This window comes from Gavialis gangeticus, unplaced genomic scaffold (assembly GCF_001723915.1).
Source record: "Gavialis gangeticus isolate Ggan-Ray unplaced genomic scaffold, GavGan_comp1, whole genome shotgun sequence".
Taxonomy (NCBI): domain Eukaryota; kingdom Metazoa; phylum Chordata; order Crocodylia; family Gavialidae; genus Gavialis; species Gavialis gangeticus.
In genome coordinates this window covers 49315500-49332526 of record NW_017729030.1, presented here as the reverse complement: position 1 = coordinate 49332526, position 17027 = coordinate 49315500, and the positions used below count along the sequence as shown (strand labels likewise).

The 17027-nt window shown below is 39.0% G+C and overlaps 1 protein-coding gene across 2 annotated transcripts in view; it reads right to left on the bottom strand.

Annotated features, from left to right (window-relative positions):
* Window positions 1–17027, bottom strand: part of ARHGAP10 (Rho GTPase activating protein 10) — a 246540-nt gene that overhangs the window by 31458 nt on the left and 198055 nt on the right. For both annotated transcript variants that reach the window (XM_019522175.1, XM_019522176.1), the window contains exon 20: window positions 11064–11223. In XM_019522175.1, the coding sequence (XP_019377720.1) occupies window positions 11064–11223 (160 nt within the window). The remainder of the gene's footprint in view (window positions 1–11063; window positions 11224–17027) is intronic.

Sequence of the window (17027 nt, the reverse complement as noted above, 5' to 3'; positions counted from 1 at the left end):
CCCCCCCCCCCCCCACGCACACACAGGCTGCCCATGCTACTTGTGCCTTGAGTTGGCTATGCCTACTGTATATCATTAAAATATAGCGCTCTCTCATAAAAACTTAGAGCCACATTTATACGGCATTTAAATTATTTTAATAGATTATAGTAAAATTCAGACTTAATGTAAGTTGCCAATTTCTCATCAAATTTTAAAATTGGTTACATATACGCATCCTTTTTAAAAATATATAACAATATAATTTAATTCCAACCTATACATCATTTAAATCCAAACTGAGCTATTTTATATTTAAATTTATAAAATATTATTATAGTAATAAAGTAGATTGGTCTTTCGTTTTCGTTAACATTTCTAGCTTTCAAGATAGCTTTAGGTGAATGACTGAAACTTGTAAAAAAACATAGGAAAAGGGAGAAATATTCTGGATGTCCTTTACTGGCAATATTAAAAAGTCTCTAATGCTCTTAAACAACTCAGTGTAGCAGTTAGAAATGTTTCATGGATATCATCCTAACAAATGGAGTCTCCTGTGACAATGCAGATCAAATTCAGCATCCTTGGCTCTCAACCAGTGAATAGTGAAAGCATACTTTTGTGACCATTTAGTTAAAAAGCTGACAAGTATCTATGTCAGTATTTCACTGGCTTTACTAAGAAATACTACATAGCGCTGTGTGCAAGACAGAGGGATATGGAGTTCATAACAATAGTTATATTTTCTTTAAAAATATTCTCTCTCCCAACAAAGCAGAATCATGATGATACATAGAATATAAAGATTGTTCTCCTGTTAATGTTTTTAGGAGAACAGGAGGGGATGTATGTATATAGGGAGACTGGCATGGGATGAAATAACATGTTTAGCCAATGGCATTATATTTATATTCTGAAACCATGTGGGAATTTTTACAGTAGACTGGTATCATATCAGCCAGCAAAAATACACTTCCAATCACACTATGGCATTGTATTAAATCAAGTGGAATCTAGATGTGTTTTCTAGGATACTTGTATGGATCCAACAGTACCAGTGGAAAAAGCCTTTACAACTGAATGCACCTCTGAGCTCTGTGCAGCTCCCTCCTCCACTTTTTGATGTATTCATTTAATACATTTCAGTGGTACAGAAAGCACTGCAGTACTGCTCTTGAATTCGCCTGTCAGTTTCAGCTTGTGGTTACAGATCAAGAGTTCATGGTCTACAATGCAGCAATGAAAATTTCTATTTCTGAATATAACAGTGAAACTATCACTAACAAGAAAAAAAGGTTTACTAATGTTAAATATTTAGCATTTAGCTGACCTACTTGTATTTCAAATATATATACTTTTTTTTTAAATTTGCTATGCCTGGCTATCTCAGGACAATCACTGACAAATTTATTTTTAAAATTACAGGTTTTACTTACAAGAAAAACGATCTTTTTTCATTGTTCTGCTGGTTAAGCCACAAACTGTAATTTTCTTTCTTTTTTCATTTTTCCCCCCTTTCAAGATTTGTATGATGGGAAAGTTAACTTGCAAGAAAGCTTTCAAGCCTTGTTTACTAAAATGATCCTGAGATAAAAAAACCTGTTTTCTTATCATACTGTATCTTAAATTTAAGGAGGTTTGTTAAAGAAATCCACTCTCTTCACAGGGAAAAAGTAATGCAAAGCATTTCCTTTGGGGTGGAGTGGGAAACCCTGACATAATCATCTCTCTTGGAGAAGAAATGTTATTGTCTAGTACAGTGAATCCGGGGTGGGGGTGGGAAATGGCCCGACTGAAAATAAGCTAGAGATTTTGTAGTGATATTCAGAAACAAACTCCTGAAAACACGATTTTATTGGATGTTTATCTGGCTGGTTCCTAAGGTAACCCAGCTGAAGAGAAGCCTCTTATCTTGAGAGTGAGCAAGAGAGAGTCTATGAAAGGAATCTACACTCTAACTCTTTAGAAAATAGGTTTGTTTCATAGAGCAGTTTGGCAGCTGTGCGGCTGTCATAGTGTCCGACGGACATGAAGCTCAGTGAAAGCATTTTTAAGAGGTTTTATTATAATAAGACATAATATATCAGAAGGTATTGGCTATTTCTATTTCAATATGCGATCCACTACTCGCCAGCACCAGACAACACACCCCATGCATATTAAAACTTTCTCGCTGTATGGCAGCTCATGCAGTTTGGTGGGGGTGGGGAAGGGAAAGGAAAGATATACTGCTGAATACAGTGCCTGCTGGTAGTTTTAACTGTTGTAGTTTCAGCCAACACCCAGGAGCAGAGCTCCCCGATACGTGCTAAGGAGACTCAGCACCAACGCTCTGAAGGGAGTGTCTCCCAGTATTTAGAAAATACATAGCTCAAAAAGCCTCTCTAAATCTGCATGTGTTGAAGAACAACAGCCAACACTAAAACAGAGGTTTCTTTAAACCTACACGGTGACGCTGCATCTCAGTGAAGCAGCCAACACATTAGTCCAATGATCTTTCATGCCACTTGGACAAATCTGAAGTATAGATCTACAGCAGCCTGTCCTAGACTGAAGCATTCTATAAATTAAAGTTTAGTTAGAACAAAATAAAGTATATGCATCTGTAGGCTATAGCACATTGCTGACCAAAACCAATGGTTTGTTTCTCTTATATGAGATCATACTGTTTTAAGGTAGAGAAGAAAATGGATTATGGTGTTTTTTTCTGCATCCCCTAGCATGTATACTGTTTATCCCACACACCGAAACAGTGATTCTGGTATAATGTATCTAGCTGTCTAATCCACTTTTTGAAGACAGTCTAAGAGAGGGCCAGCCCTGTTTTATATGAATCACATGACTACAGCACTGTGAATTAGATCATTCCTGCTTCAATGGAATTGGGGGAGGAAAAAGATAGCTATTACACTCCCCTTGCATGACAAAAGGATGCATAAAGTATGTGACATGTGACCCCCCCAACCCTCCCACCCCCTCCCCATCCTGGAAAACTGTAAAGTAACTAAGCGGATATGGAAAAGATGAAACACCAGGCTACAAAATGATCAAAACTACAGCATAGGATTTCTGCATAGCTGGACTCAAGCTAGTAATCGTTTTCCCTTCTAAAATAAAGACATCAGATAACTATATAGGTAGACTATAAAAAGATTTAAATCTTTGGCATTAAAATCACCTGTCACCTGTTCAGAGATGGTGAATTCACATCACTGCCTGGAGCTACACGCAGACGCCTCACTTTTCAGGGAGATTAGCTAGCTGACTGTAGATATAACAAGGCTGATGGGAATTCATCTGGTAGTCAGATGAAAACAAGTAATTATCTCCAAGAATTCTGTTGCATTTAGGACATTGCTGTGTCCTCTCATCTGACAGCTCTTTAGGCATGAGTTTGCCTCTTCTGGAGTTCAGCCATCCTGTGATTTCCTGGTGCTTTGCCTTTATCATTGGCTTCTTCACTAACTGTTCACAAATATACAGAAATGCCTTTCTTGCAGTGCAACATAGGCTGGTCACTATTTATGAAAAAGTATCCAGTAAGTTTTGAAGAGTAAGAGATGGATAAGGTAGTATGAGTGAATATTATCGTACAGAACTTGGATGGGCCCAGTAAAAAAGAGGACGGATTATATGAGTCCTGACTTTCCGTCTCAGGTCTGCCACTGACACACCATGTGACCTTAGATGAATCTCTTTTCTCTATACCACTGTTTCACCTCCATATATATATATTTTTTTTTACTCTCTTGCCTATTCAGATTTTCATGGGGTGCCTGATGCGTTTGTACAGCACCTAGGACCATAAAGCCCTAAACAGATTGAGGATTCTAGAGGCTACTATAAAAACATCAATAGCAGCACTCAAATCTCATGAAGCCCTTATGGGTACTTTGGTTTATGTTCTTAAACATCTACTTCTTTAACAAGGATGAATATCACTGGAATTCACCTTCATTTACAACGGGTTTAATGTTAAAAAGATCATTTTGCTAGACTATGAAGGATAAGAATCCTCTTGCAACTGCATTTTCGCAATCTCCAACTGCAAGTCCATCTCTCTTTCCACATTTATCTGCATCAAGTGATTATGGGACAAAACCAGGTATAAGGCTCAAGTTTAAACATGACACAATTTCCACGACATAAAAAGGAAATTGTGCAATGTCAACTTTTTTGTGCATAAAGTAGCTTAGTGATAAAATATTTTACACTTACTAATGTCTTATACCCAAGAATGTTATTATTTAAGTGCTTTACAAACTCACTGTGATATAAGAAATAATTTCTCCATGTTAGGCATGAGGAATCCTGTGGCATTGACAGATTAAGTCACAAGAAACATACAGGAAAATCTACTACAGAACCAGGAACATTAAGTGGACCCAACTGTCAGCCCAATACCTCAATTCACAAGACATTTTCTTTCCTGTTTTAGAGGGGGATGGAGATTGAATCAGTAAGAAAAGTACCTTTTTGCAGAGAGTATCTATTAACTATAAATTTGAAAAGAAAGACAGACGTAACTTGTATGTTCAAAGGTAACAATTTCCAATGCAGACTAAAAACACAACCGGAAAAAATGGCCTTTGCCCCACCTGAAAGATTCCAGGTTTCAGATTCCAGCATTAAGTCACTTCAATTTAGAAAACCTAAGCCTATGCAGTATACTGTAGGAACAAAATACAAGGGACATCAAAAGGTATATTTATTTTAATCACATGAAATTCATGCCTGACATCACAATTTAGGCTTTAACTTCTCTGCTCTAAGAAGCAAAGTTGTTACAAGGCTGTGAAGAGACAAATTCTTTATCCTGTGGGTTCCAATTTACATGGGCTATGCATAACTTTTGCCTGCATATGCAAAGCCAAAATACAACTCGTGATCTTTAGAGAGCACTTTGAATATTCCATTTCAACTGCTCCTCGCTTATATATATGGTTAGCAACAATGCTAAAATCTGGCGCTCAGTCATTGCCAACCCAGTGCGCCCTAAAGCGCTGAAAAAGTTTGGGGACTCTTCAGAAAAGCCAGTCAAGTTTCAGTGTATAAAATGAGAAATGAGAGTGTGACCAAGATGCTTCTTTCCTACTGCCAACCAGAACAGGAAAAGGCACTGCCAGAGTCATATCAATCAATGAAAAGCTCCTGAATCCCTTGCAAAAGAGAAAAAGCAATTTAAAAAAAAATGACGTAGAAGAGTGCAACTGAAAGAACTGAAGCCTGGGTCAGGGCAACAACTCCATCCAAGGAGACTATTACAACTTGAGTATACACAGAAGTTACTATGTAGGGTAAGCTAGAAAGTGGTAGGTACTCCACCTTAACTCATATCCTATTCCACCTACTAGGAACCTAACTGGAGTTACGGGGGGGCAAGTGTGGCCTACTCTACCCTGTTCAAGTCCCTGAAGAAAAACATCAGTGTGCCAACTTTTGTAACATGCATTCCAATTAAGTCACAACAGCAACAAAGAAGATTACCTACCCATGGTTGCACCAACTTTTCTATGGGGACTTAAGCATGGTGGAATGGAATGGGATCACACATAAGGTGTCTAAGAGGAACAGGATCTGGCCCTTAGGGTGAACTAAAAGTGGCTTTGGGCAAAAACAGTTTACTTCAAACTAAGTGTCCACAAAAGAAGTATGGGGGTCTAGTGCATGCTAAATTCACACCTTAACTCTCTGCCCCCATGCAGACAAACCATGGAGGAAAAGGTTCCTCATCTTCTGATTGCTGTTACAGCACCCATTCCCTTTCTGAAAGTTTGGCAATACAGCCTTTTCTCTAAATTTTCATACTCTACTATGGCATTGTTTTCTCCTCTTCCCCCTCTGACCCCTCTTTCTGTCTTTGTTATATGACTCATTTCCAGTTGTTTTCGATCGTTTTACTTCCCGGTTTTCATTCCCATTTGCATTTTCCCCCTTGCTCTCTCCCTCTCAGGTTTATACCCTCCTCTCATAGATCTTCAGCATACCTCTGATGATTCCAGCAACATCCCTACAAAGTGTTTACTACCACTGACTTCCTGCAGGTTGCCTGTTTCCCCAGAGTCTGCAGAGAGCAACAATATAAAACAGCACACAGAAAAGGAGAGATAGCAAGGCATTACTATTACAGAGTGGGAGAGAATATATGCCCATGGTCAGGGAGGAATTAGAGTCAGATTAGTTTGCAAAGGGGAGACAAAAGAGAAGAAGTGCTAGAAAAATAAAAATGACCACCACAAGAGAGGAGAATGATGAGTATTTATTCTGCTAGTAGCACAGAAACAAAGAGAACCACTCTAAATTAAAATGACAACACATTTTAAAAGAGCTTAGATATCATTTATGAGCAACACAATAAACTTGCAAGTTGTGGGGTTTTTTGCAGCATCTTGTGAGATTGCATTCTTCATCTTAACTGCAACCCTTAGAGATGATGTACACGTATAGCTGGATCCATAATAACATCAGCCTCACACATGCCTCATGTGGCACTATCCGTCAGTGCTCTCCCATGCCCTATGCCCTCTTATGCTCCTGTATAAGCATAAACAGCAGGGTAACTGGGCCCCTCCCTCAGTTCTACTGCAGTTCAAAAGCCAATGGCTGCCAGAGACTCAGAGGGGATAGAGGATTGGTTATTGGCTCTATAACATCTAAAAAAACACAATTACTGTAGAGCTGCTGCTTCCCCCACCCCTCACTGTGCATCATTATGAATCCTATTGTAGGTGACCTGCAAGCTGCATCCCTTCTGGAGGGCAGAAATGAGGAGCTGCATCAGTCAAACGGTGATTGCAGCACTGCTTTCCTGAACTTGGCATCTGGCTTAGCAGCTACATCCAAGGCAGTGTAATAAAGGTCAGTGGGTCATTCCACTTTGTTGTTTACAGATTTCAGATACTGTCAAGTTCCTGAAGTAGGCAGAAGATGCTGTTTATGCTCTAGTAGCACGAGTCTTGATGTCTAGTGGAACAAGTACACCCCCAGTAAGACTGGTAGAGTTAGGAAGTTTAGATATTCCTTGTAAGGCAATGGCAAGACCTTTAGAACATCTGCCTGTGGCTACAAACAGACAGAGGGGCCTGAACAGATTGGTCCTATTGAATAGAATACGTCTAGTGTGCACGATTTTCTTCCTCCCAAAAAATCAATTATGGTTTCAGAAAGACAGGGTGATCAACTAACTGGTTTTGATGAATGAACTCTTTGTGATCTCACTACCACCTCATCCTGCTGTAAACTCCTGAAACCTGCTCTTCTGGCAGATGTGATAGCTACTAGGACCCTGTTCAGAATAAGTGTAAACAACAATCTAAGAAGTCTACCAAATCTGTGTTCTTTGGGTCCCTGTCCTTAGACGTGCCCTTTGTAGAAGCTCTGATTTTCCTTACACTGTGGAGACAACCAAAGAACTTGAGTCAAAAAGGGCACAGAAGCACAGAAAGCCTTTTTTTTTGTATTGTTTTTTTTGGAGATAAAAGAAACAGCAAGCAGGGCCCAATTACTATTCTCTATGTGTTTGGAGATGAACGGAAGAGTGGCTAGGTATCTGCCATAACCCTCTGGCTGAGAGTTGGATCTTTTTGTTAATGGAAAAATTAATTCAGGCTGGTGATATCAACTCACAGTGGCAATTCATCATACTTTTCCTTTAAAACAGACAGTTTCGGTGTTTTGTGACCCTGTCATTTTGCGCAAGGGGTCCTGGAACTTTTTAAAGTCATTGAGTGGATTCTTGTATCATTGCCTCATCCAATAACAAAGGAGATTCCTAAGAAAGAGGTGGTAAATATTGTTCTGTACACCTCCAATTCCACATGGTGAAGGAATTTTATCTTTAACCAAATCCATATAGGTGTACTGGAGAGAATAGTTGGTTGTACCTTTACTGAGTTATATTATATCATACTGCCAACAATGACATGGGAATTTTCTGCTCTCACACACTGAAATAAGAGAGGAGACATGCATGGCTCCAGCAAACACTGCTTGTCAAAAAATCCAAATCTCAGGCACGCAAACATGTAGAAGTAGGGACCATCTTGACATATTCAAAGAAGAACCTCAGTAATGTTCGGCTCAGTAAGGTTCCAAAAATATTGGCAAGTATACATAAAAACATCAGCTTCTAGGTGTATTGTATATAAGCTTTAGTATAGAAATACCGGATCTCTTCTATGCCTATCAACGGCCAGATCAAAATATTCACATGACATTCATGGCATACTTTTTAAAAGGTGGGGCAGGGCAGTGAGATGCATTACAAAAAATGCTGCTGAGAAATATTGCAGTGACAACAGCTATTCTCAAGGGAAATCAGGGTTTCTTTTGTTTAAAAAAAATATAAAATGTCATCTTGCTACAGAGTGCTCCATCACAGGTACTTGAGGACAATTTGTGTAGAGAAACTACTTGATAGATAGAAAATTATGTTGGTACACCTGAAAATTTTTGACCTAAGATATAGTATCCTCCAGTGAAACAAAGCAAGTGATTGTTCTGCAGCAAGAAGAATCCATAATTCACAATGTTACTGAACAGCTCCATACAGACTAATTGCCAACAAATAATACCCAGAAGTTAGAAACATCAGCAGAAATTTGAGAAACCAGATTCTCCTACATTTCCATCTGCCCTAGGCTCTGTATGGCAGTTGCTATAGCTGGGTGGAGAATTGTATTTCTGTTTCAAAGAAACTATCCAGATTTTTATATTTTACTATCATTCCAATTTGGAACAAAACCCAAACGTTTTTAAATCCTCAACTGATGTTTTTTGCTCTTACTGAGGAACAACAGGCCTTGTGGATTTAGTTTAAGATGCACAGAATTCTCTTTCCTGGTATGGCTGACTAGTGCCTCCAACTAGTACCAAATCCACTAGCCATTCCAGTGCCTTCCCCAACCCAGAAGCTTACCCAGACTAAGCAACCAAAGAGCTGTAGTAGAACACACTATGTCAAGGTCCACCAGGATTGCATAAGTCTTTCATGCATGGTCTCAACAGCCTGGACCTGCTTCTCACTCTCCAGAGCAAATACTTCCCAGAGCTGCTGCCTAGAACCAACATTTCCTTCTCTATTCCATGAATGTTTACTAAAACACAATTTACTCGATTAGCACTCCCTATCTGTATAACTATTGAGGGGTTTTTTTTAATTATTCACTGCATTCATTTTGCCATAAATATTTGCTTTCAACAAACACTACTTTTTTCTCATTTGGCCTGTTACTTGTGCATGCATACCTTTAGCTCACAGAAAAAAAACAAACCTAAATCAGAATAATAGCAGGGGGTAAAAATAAATAAATAAAAGATTACAACTCTCAACCAGAAATTATTGCATTTGTGGAAAAAACATTGCGAATCTAGTGTTCTTTCACCATATTTGGGGAAAATATTACAAATCAATAAGCACTCACTATTGGTATTTATGGAAAAAGCGTGCCAACGCACGCGCGCGCACACACACACACACACACACACACACACACACACACAGGTCAGGCCATTCAAAATGCCATTACGGAAAATATCTGTAACAAAAAGGCAAAATCTTTTCTCCAGACTTACTTCATCCACCTTCTTGGCACTCAAGGCTGGAGAGTTTTTCATGACATTTTGTAGGAATAGTGAACTAGGGAATTCACTCAGAGCTTGATTTATGATCAGAAATGTCTAACTCCTTATGTTTCAGACATGGACGTGTTGTGAATTGAGCCATGGTATACTAAAACTCACAATGTCATTTTTGCTGAATTAGAATCAAGCTTGCTAACTAAGGAACTACAAAGCCTATTCCAAGTGACAAACTGCACAGCAGTTTAATTTAATGTATGGAAGCATTCTTATATGTTAATGCACTATAGACACCTAATTCCGCTCTTGACTATTAATGTTCAACTCTGATCAACTTTAGTGCACTTGGTATGTACACACCCAAGGATAAAATTTGCTCCTAAATCACAAACACAGTGTATTGGCCACAGTTAAACTTTGTATACACCTTCGGGCTAGACATATAGGTAGATACACTGGTTTTAAAGTCACTTGAAATAAAATATTCAACGTATAACATTATTTCTTTTTTACCTATGCAATGCCTAAATAAAACACCGTAAATTATAAAACTGCTAGAAGCAAAATATCTTGACTCTCCATATGATGAAGCTAAAGTGTGATCTGGCATGTGATTTGATATACTGTATTTACAATTTACACACATAGCATACACACTTTTTTCCCAAAAACTGCCTACTGGGAATTGGGGGGAAGAGGGCGCGGGAGGGTGTTGTGTGGTTCAGATGAAGCAATGCAAGGACCAGAGGGCCTGATCACATAGGAGCATGCTGCCCAGGTCCTCGTCTCGATCCACCTGGGCATTAGAGGTGCCCACCAAGTCAGCTGAGGACCCACCTGGCTGGCAAAGAAGGTGCTGGGCAGTTCAGCTCAAGCAGGATCAGGTCCTCAGTTAACTCAGCAGGTGCTGCGACTAAACCAAACTTCCTGGCCCTGCTTCGTGGGCTTGGTGAGGCTTCAGATGACTCAGCAAGTGCTTGCTGCCTTCCCACCCAGCTCAAAAACTAGGGTCAGGTAGTGCCTGCCAGTCAGCTGAGGGCTGACCCTGCAGGAACCAAACTGCCTGGCATCTGGCCTCTTCTTCTCCAGAGGGCAGCCAGCAATGCCTACCATGTCTTGTAGCTATAGGTTAAACAGAGCACCCCCAGCTTACTGCAGCAGCCTATGTTCTACCTGTGAGAATGGTTACTGATATTTTCAAGGAAAGATCTTTTTTTCCTCATTCTGCCTTCCAAAAACAAGGTGAGTGCCTTATTTGGGAGCATGTGGTATGTAAGAAAATATGGTAAAACTGCTTTTTGTCATGTAAAGCCACACCAAAGGTCTTTTTTATGGACTCATTCATGCGATTCCTTAGTTATAGCAATGTAGTCTATACACTCAACTACAGTCACTTTGGGTGCACCTGGTAGGAGAAGATGAGGGGAATACATTTTTTGAACATATATTCATGTTAAGGCAACAAAGCATTTTCTTCCAGAACCAACTGATACAGCATAACTTACTGATTGGTTGCCCATTCCCCTCCATCGCCACTATCCAAAATAAGATGATTTTTGTCTGACCCAGAAGGGCTGCTGGAGATTGCAGGCGTAGGAGACTGGGATGAAAGAGAATCCATGCTGCCAGTAGGAGTGTCCTCCTTGGGAGAGCTATGACTGTCACCTACAGAAGGAAAACATAAGAATAAAACAGGTTAGAAAATCAACTGAAAAGTTATTACCTTCCTGTCTTAGAAGTATGCACAAAATATGCTGCATGGGTATCACTCTAGAAATTTCCCGACAATATGCAGCTTCACCATTGTTAGAAGGTTAACTTTGCTAAGCAACCCACATCTGACATTCTTCTGAGTAGTCTTTATGATGGATATCCTAATTCAGCTGGTAATTTTACTGACAGATATAACCAGTCACCTATATTTGTTGTAATTCTGTTAACAAAGTTCATAAAACAGGTAATGTTGCCTTACAATTATAGTAATTACAATCCTATCAAAGGCCAGAAGATGGAATTTGCAGAGGTCACAATAAGCCACAAATCTGTAAACAGCAGACACTTGTGAAATGCACCAATACTAAAAGTATTGATTTTAGGGTGTTGCTGTTGCTACTCTGTAATTGGCCTCATTGTTTCCTTGTCAACTGATTGATGGATAGGCTGCTCCAAAAACATCAACCTAGAGTGTACTCATTCAGAAGTGCATTTACTTTGCTGGTGCCTCCATTTCTCTGGTACTGAAGACCACAAAGAATGTATTTCATTGCAAATGTTAAGGAAGAAAGTTGAAGGTATTCATCACTGCAAGCTACTACATACGAGATCACTCTGCCATAAATACATCTTTTATTGATGTGTTCTGCTTAGATTTATCTATTTAGAATTGTCAAATTATATTTTTGTATGTGCATTTAAAACCAAATAAACATATTTATATAATATATACCAATAATAATGAATATTCAAGGCAACCTCCTTGGTCTCTCTGAACGTCAAATTTTCCCTCATTTCCATTCTATTCCCACTATATATCTATATACCCATGGCAGTGGCTATTAATTTCATTTTTATGTTCCTCAATAGTAGACTAGTACATGTGCAATGAACACGTTGTGCCCTGGTTTAGGTTTACGCAGCTTACCTTAAGCTACCCTAACCCAGCCAGGGAACAGTGCTGGCAGATGTTTGCCGCTGTTGGGAGGGGCATGGGCAGACAGAGTAAGTAACTTTGGGTAGGGGGGATCCACCTTTGTTAGGTGGATCCAAATGTAATGCTTGTATGTACCCATAGGGAGTTGGCCATTCAACCTCCATAAAATAATTCAACTCCTTCAAGAAAAAGTAGTTGAAAAGTAAACCCCTACATCCTATTATTATCATTTTTTTAAAAATCAAAGCCATTAAAGCAAGTATTAGTTTGAGGAGCTGTAGACTATATACAATATTGCATACAAAAAGAATAAATCTTTAAAATTTTATGGTCCAGTTTTTATAATTTATATAATTAATCCTTGTAGAGGACAGCTGAATTTAGCTCAATTTAATCAGAAATGAACTATACTATTATAATGATCGTCTCTCCCCCACCCTCTTTTTTCTTTTTTTTTTTTTTTTTTTTTTTTTTTTTCTTTTTTTTTTTTTTTTCTTTTCTTTTTTTTTTTTTTTTTTTTTTTCTTTTTTTTTTTTTTTTCTTTTCTTTTTTTTTTTTTTTTTTTTTTTCTTTTTTTTTTTTTTTTCTTTTCTTTTTTTTTTTTTTTTTTTTTTTCTTTTTTTTTTTTTTTTCTTTTCTTTTTTTTTTTTTTTTTTTTTTTTTTTTTTTTTAAGTAAACATGGCCAACCAGGACTCACCTTCCGGGATAAAAGCCACTGCCCTCCACCTTACAACTGCTTTATCTAAATCAATTCTTTCTGCTGAAAAAGCAGAAATTCAAAGCAGTAAATGCCTGCGTTCGCAGCCATCTCCAGTAATTTTGAAAGAACTTCTCTAGAGATTAAAATGACATACAACTAAAACACTCAAGTGATAAAAGTGATCATCTGAAAATTTCTCCCTAAAGTAGCTGCTAATTTAAGGATCTAAATTAGCCTGTAGTAACAAAGTATGATAAGCTCTGAGGAGAAGATTGTTAACCTCAAAAAATCATTCAGATTAGCATTCCAACTTAATCCTGCTCACTCACGTAGCAGCTGCACTACACCTTACTTCTGTGCAATGAAGCCTTTATGTTGCAGCTGAAATTTGCATGACATAACTGGAGGAATGTCAGGTAAAAAACAATTCATTAAGTTTCATTTGCAGTCATACATACCATGATGATAAACATCTGATAAGACAGAAATATTGTTATCTTAATTTACTGAGAAATGTAATTCTTTATTGCACATTTCTCTTCAAAGACTTTCTTTCCAGAACCACTGGTACAGGTGCAGCTCAAAGCCATCTATTAGAAGGATTTGTCTTGTTTCTACGAGTCACTAAATAACTATCAATCAATCAAAAAACAAACAGGAATATAGCCTGCGTAAATGTACACACTGACAGGTGAAAAATATGAAGAATCACTATATGAGATTTTTAAAAACAGCTGGAAAGCACCTACATATCACAAGTGGAAGGTACAGTATAAATTCCTTGATACATAGGGTGAAATTTTAGCCCTACTGAAGCCAATGACAAAACACCCAGTTTCACAAAAACAATTTCACTACTCCACTAGTAAATCTCTTTTGATAACATATTAACTTCTACTCACATGAAACATTTTAACAGAATGTAGCTATAACCAGTATCTCCCAAATATCTTCCAACTAGAGGGTGTCTGCACATGTCTGGGAGGCTGCTCTGACATGGCGTAATTACAGCGCATCAGAGCAAACGCAATTAATCGAGTCTGCTGGAGTATGCTAATTAGTGTACTCCATCCAGCCTAAGCATCTTTTGCTTCAAAATGGTGGGGGACACTTTAACAAAAGCTCATTTGACGAGCTTTAGCTAAAGCATCCCCACTGCTATTTTGAAGCATGGGATGCTGATACGCAAGCCGCTGTGGGCATTTTAATTAGAACAGCTCTGAGACCTGCTCTAATGAAAGCACTCCCACCTCCCATCTCCAAAACGCATGTAAAAATGCCCAGTGTTTAAAGCCATAAAGGGACCATAAGATCATCTAACCTAACCTTTTACGCATCACAGATTATTAAATTTGACCTAGTTACCTCCGCATTGAGTCCATAACTTGTGTTTCATTAAAGCATATTCCAGAAAGATGTCCATTCTTGATTTAAGGACATCTAGAGACAGAGAATCCACAACCACCCATGCCAGAAAGTTAAACATTACTACCACTCTCACTTAAGAGTGGGTCTTCCAATCTGAACTCATCTGGTTTCAACTTCAAACCACAATTTCTTTTACCTCATTCTTTCCTAGTTCATAGGCTCTTTTGGTATCTAGTGCTTTCCCCCTGCAAATATACTAACACACTATTCAATTCATTTATCTACCTTCTTTTGGACAAACTAAACAGATCGAGCTTTTTAAATCTCTCACTGTAAGGCATTTTCTCCATCCCTTGTATCATTGTGTCCCTCTTCTATATCCCTCTATATCTAAGCATTGTTTTTAAACTGTGGGTATCAGCCATGCCACAATGTTCTGTTGTCTCACCAGCATCTTCTTCAGAATTAAAAGTTGACTCTTAGTCACGACTGCTTTGTTTATACATTCAAGGACCACATTATTCTTTTTGGCTAGTGTTGCTGTAGGGAAATTATGTTGAATTGTATGTTTACCATGAGAAAAAAGGGTTTAGTACAGTCACGGATTTCTAGGATACAGTCCTGTATCCTGTAAGGATCGGGCTGCATTTTTCTTCCTAGATTCAAGTTTGCATTATAATACAGACAAGTGTATTTTATAATCCAAATTCCTCTGTATGACTGCCCTGTCATCATTATTTACCACTCTGCCAATCTTTGTGTCATCTGCAAATTTTATCAGTAGTGCTTTTATATTTACTTCCACATTGTTGACAAAATGCTAAATAGAGTTAGACCCAAGAGCAATCCCCATGGAACCAAGCAGAAACACCTCCTTTACACAGCTATATTCTGAAACATCAATCAGATGGCTCTCTGCAGTGCCTAAAAATTAGGTGGCTGGCTTCACTGAGCTCAAGTTATGCTCTCCCCTGCTTGCTCTCTCTCTCCCACATTTCTTTCTGCCTAGTTTCCCACCCCATAAAGAGGAGTGGAGAGTGTCCCATTATAGACCATCATATTTTCTCATATACAATACAAAATGAGCCTCCCAACATTGGGGTACATATTTTAAGCAGGAAAGCTGTTTCCTTCACTGAAAAAGAAGCATGCCTAGAGACACTGTTGATGTTATACAGCTGCTAGAATGGTGGAGCCCTGTGTTAACCCCTGTCACAGCCATAGCTATTGACTGAGCACTGTAGCTTGTGCCTGAAGCAGCAAGTGACCTGCTGGTAGTATCTTGATGAGACTTGTGATGTGAAATCAACATATATGCACAATTTTGGCACCAGCACCCCTTTTCTCCTCCTCCATTTGTGTTTCTAAGTGACACTAACTGCTGTGTTTTGCACAGGGTTCAATACAACTCAAGGTAAGTTAAGTGTAGCCTGGTGGTATCATTTTTTCCACATACAACACATACAGAACAGCTGCTGAAAATTTTATTTAGCATATGTGGTTTCAGCATATTGTTTCAGCTATCTTAGAGCGATGTCATCACCAGTGGGAAGAGCTTGACGGTCACCAGGTAACATTGTAAATGGACACAAGTCAACAAAACGGGACATGGTTTGCCCTTGGTCCACAAGGGCATTCATTGTCATTGTGAAGCCCCCATTGGTATAGATTTGAGACAGTAACCCTACTCAGTTGAAAAACGGTTGAGTAATGCCCAATAATGGCACGGCCAGTTAAATCCTGGTTCCCCAACTGTAGGGTCAGAGATAATGTGGCGACTGATTGGTGCTTGTGCTGACCATTCTTCATGCCAGTGAGTAAGTAAGGAAAAGTCAAAAGGTTTTGAAAGGGTGGACCACATTGGGTACCTTAAGGGGAGCTGAGCTATTGGTGGGTGGAATATGTTCCAATGCAGTGGCAGTGTAGGATTATCTTGGAATCTGGCTAGTAAGTTTACTTCAGCATTTGTGCGGTAGAGATGAATGGAAGCAATGTTACGAATACTGGTAACCACAGGAGTGGAATGAGGCATAATGTGCCTGACACAAGATGCACTGTAGCATGCAGTTGAGTGAAAGCTGGAGTGCGCCTATATGTGAGAAACATGCTAACAGCAGAATCTGCAGTTTACTGGGTGAGACCGAAAGTAAATTTCTGCAGTGATACATTGAAATAATACAAATAGCAGGGTTAGCTTCCTAGCTGCTGCTATTTAGTTGCTTACAAGGAAAGGTTTTTTCCTTCATTCTTTCAGAAACTAGGCGTGTATTATATTTCAGGGCATGCTATATGTAAGGAAATATGGTATCTAACAAAATCAGCAGAGGTGTGCAAAGCGGGCTGTATTTGATTTGGATTTAGCCCGATTTGGGGGACAGTGAAAAGTCCCTGAGGACTGGAAGAGGGCCAATGTTGTGCCCATCCACAAGAAGGACAGGAGGGAAGACCCGGTAACTATAGGCCAATCAGCCTAACTTCCATCCTAGGGAAAATCCTAAAAAAGTTCATCAAGAAGTCTGTCTGCAATAAGCTTGCAGAAGACAAGATTCTGTATGACAGTTAGCATGGCTTAGCTGTGGGCAGGTCTTGCCTTACCAACCTCATCTCCTTCTAGGATGAGTAACTCGCCACCTGGACACAAGAGAGCAGGGTGACATTGTATACCTAGATGTCCAAAAGGCCTTTGATTTAGTATCCCACAATGTCCTCACCAGAAAATTGGAGGATTGTGGGCTTAACTCCAAGACAGT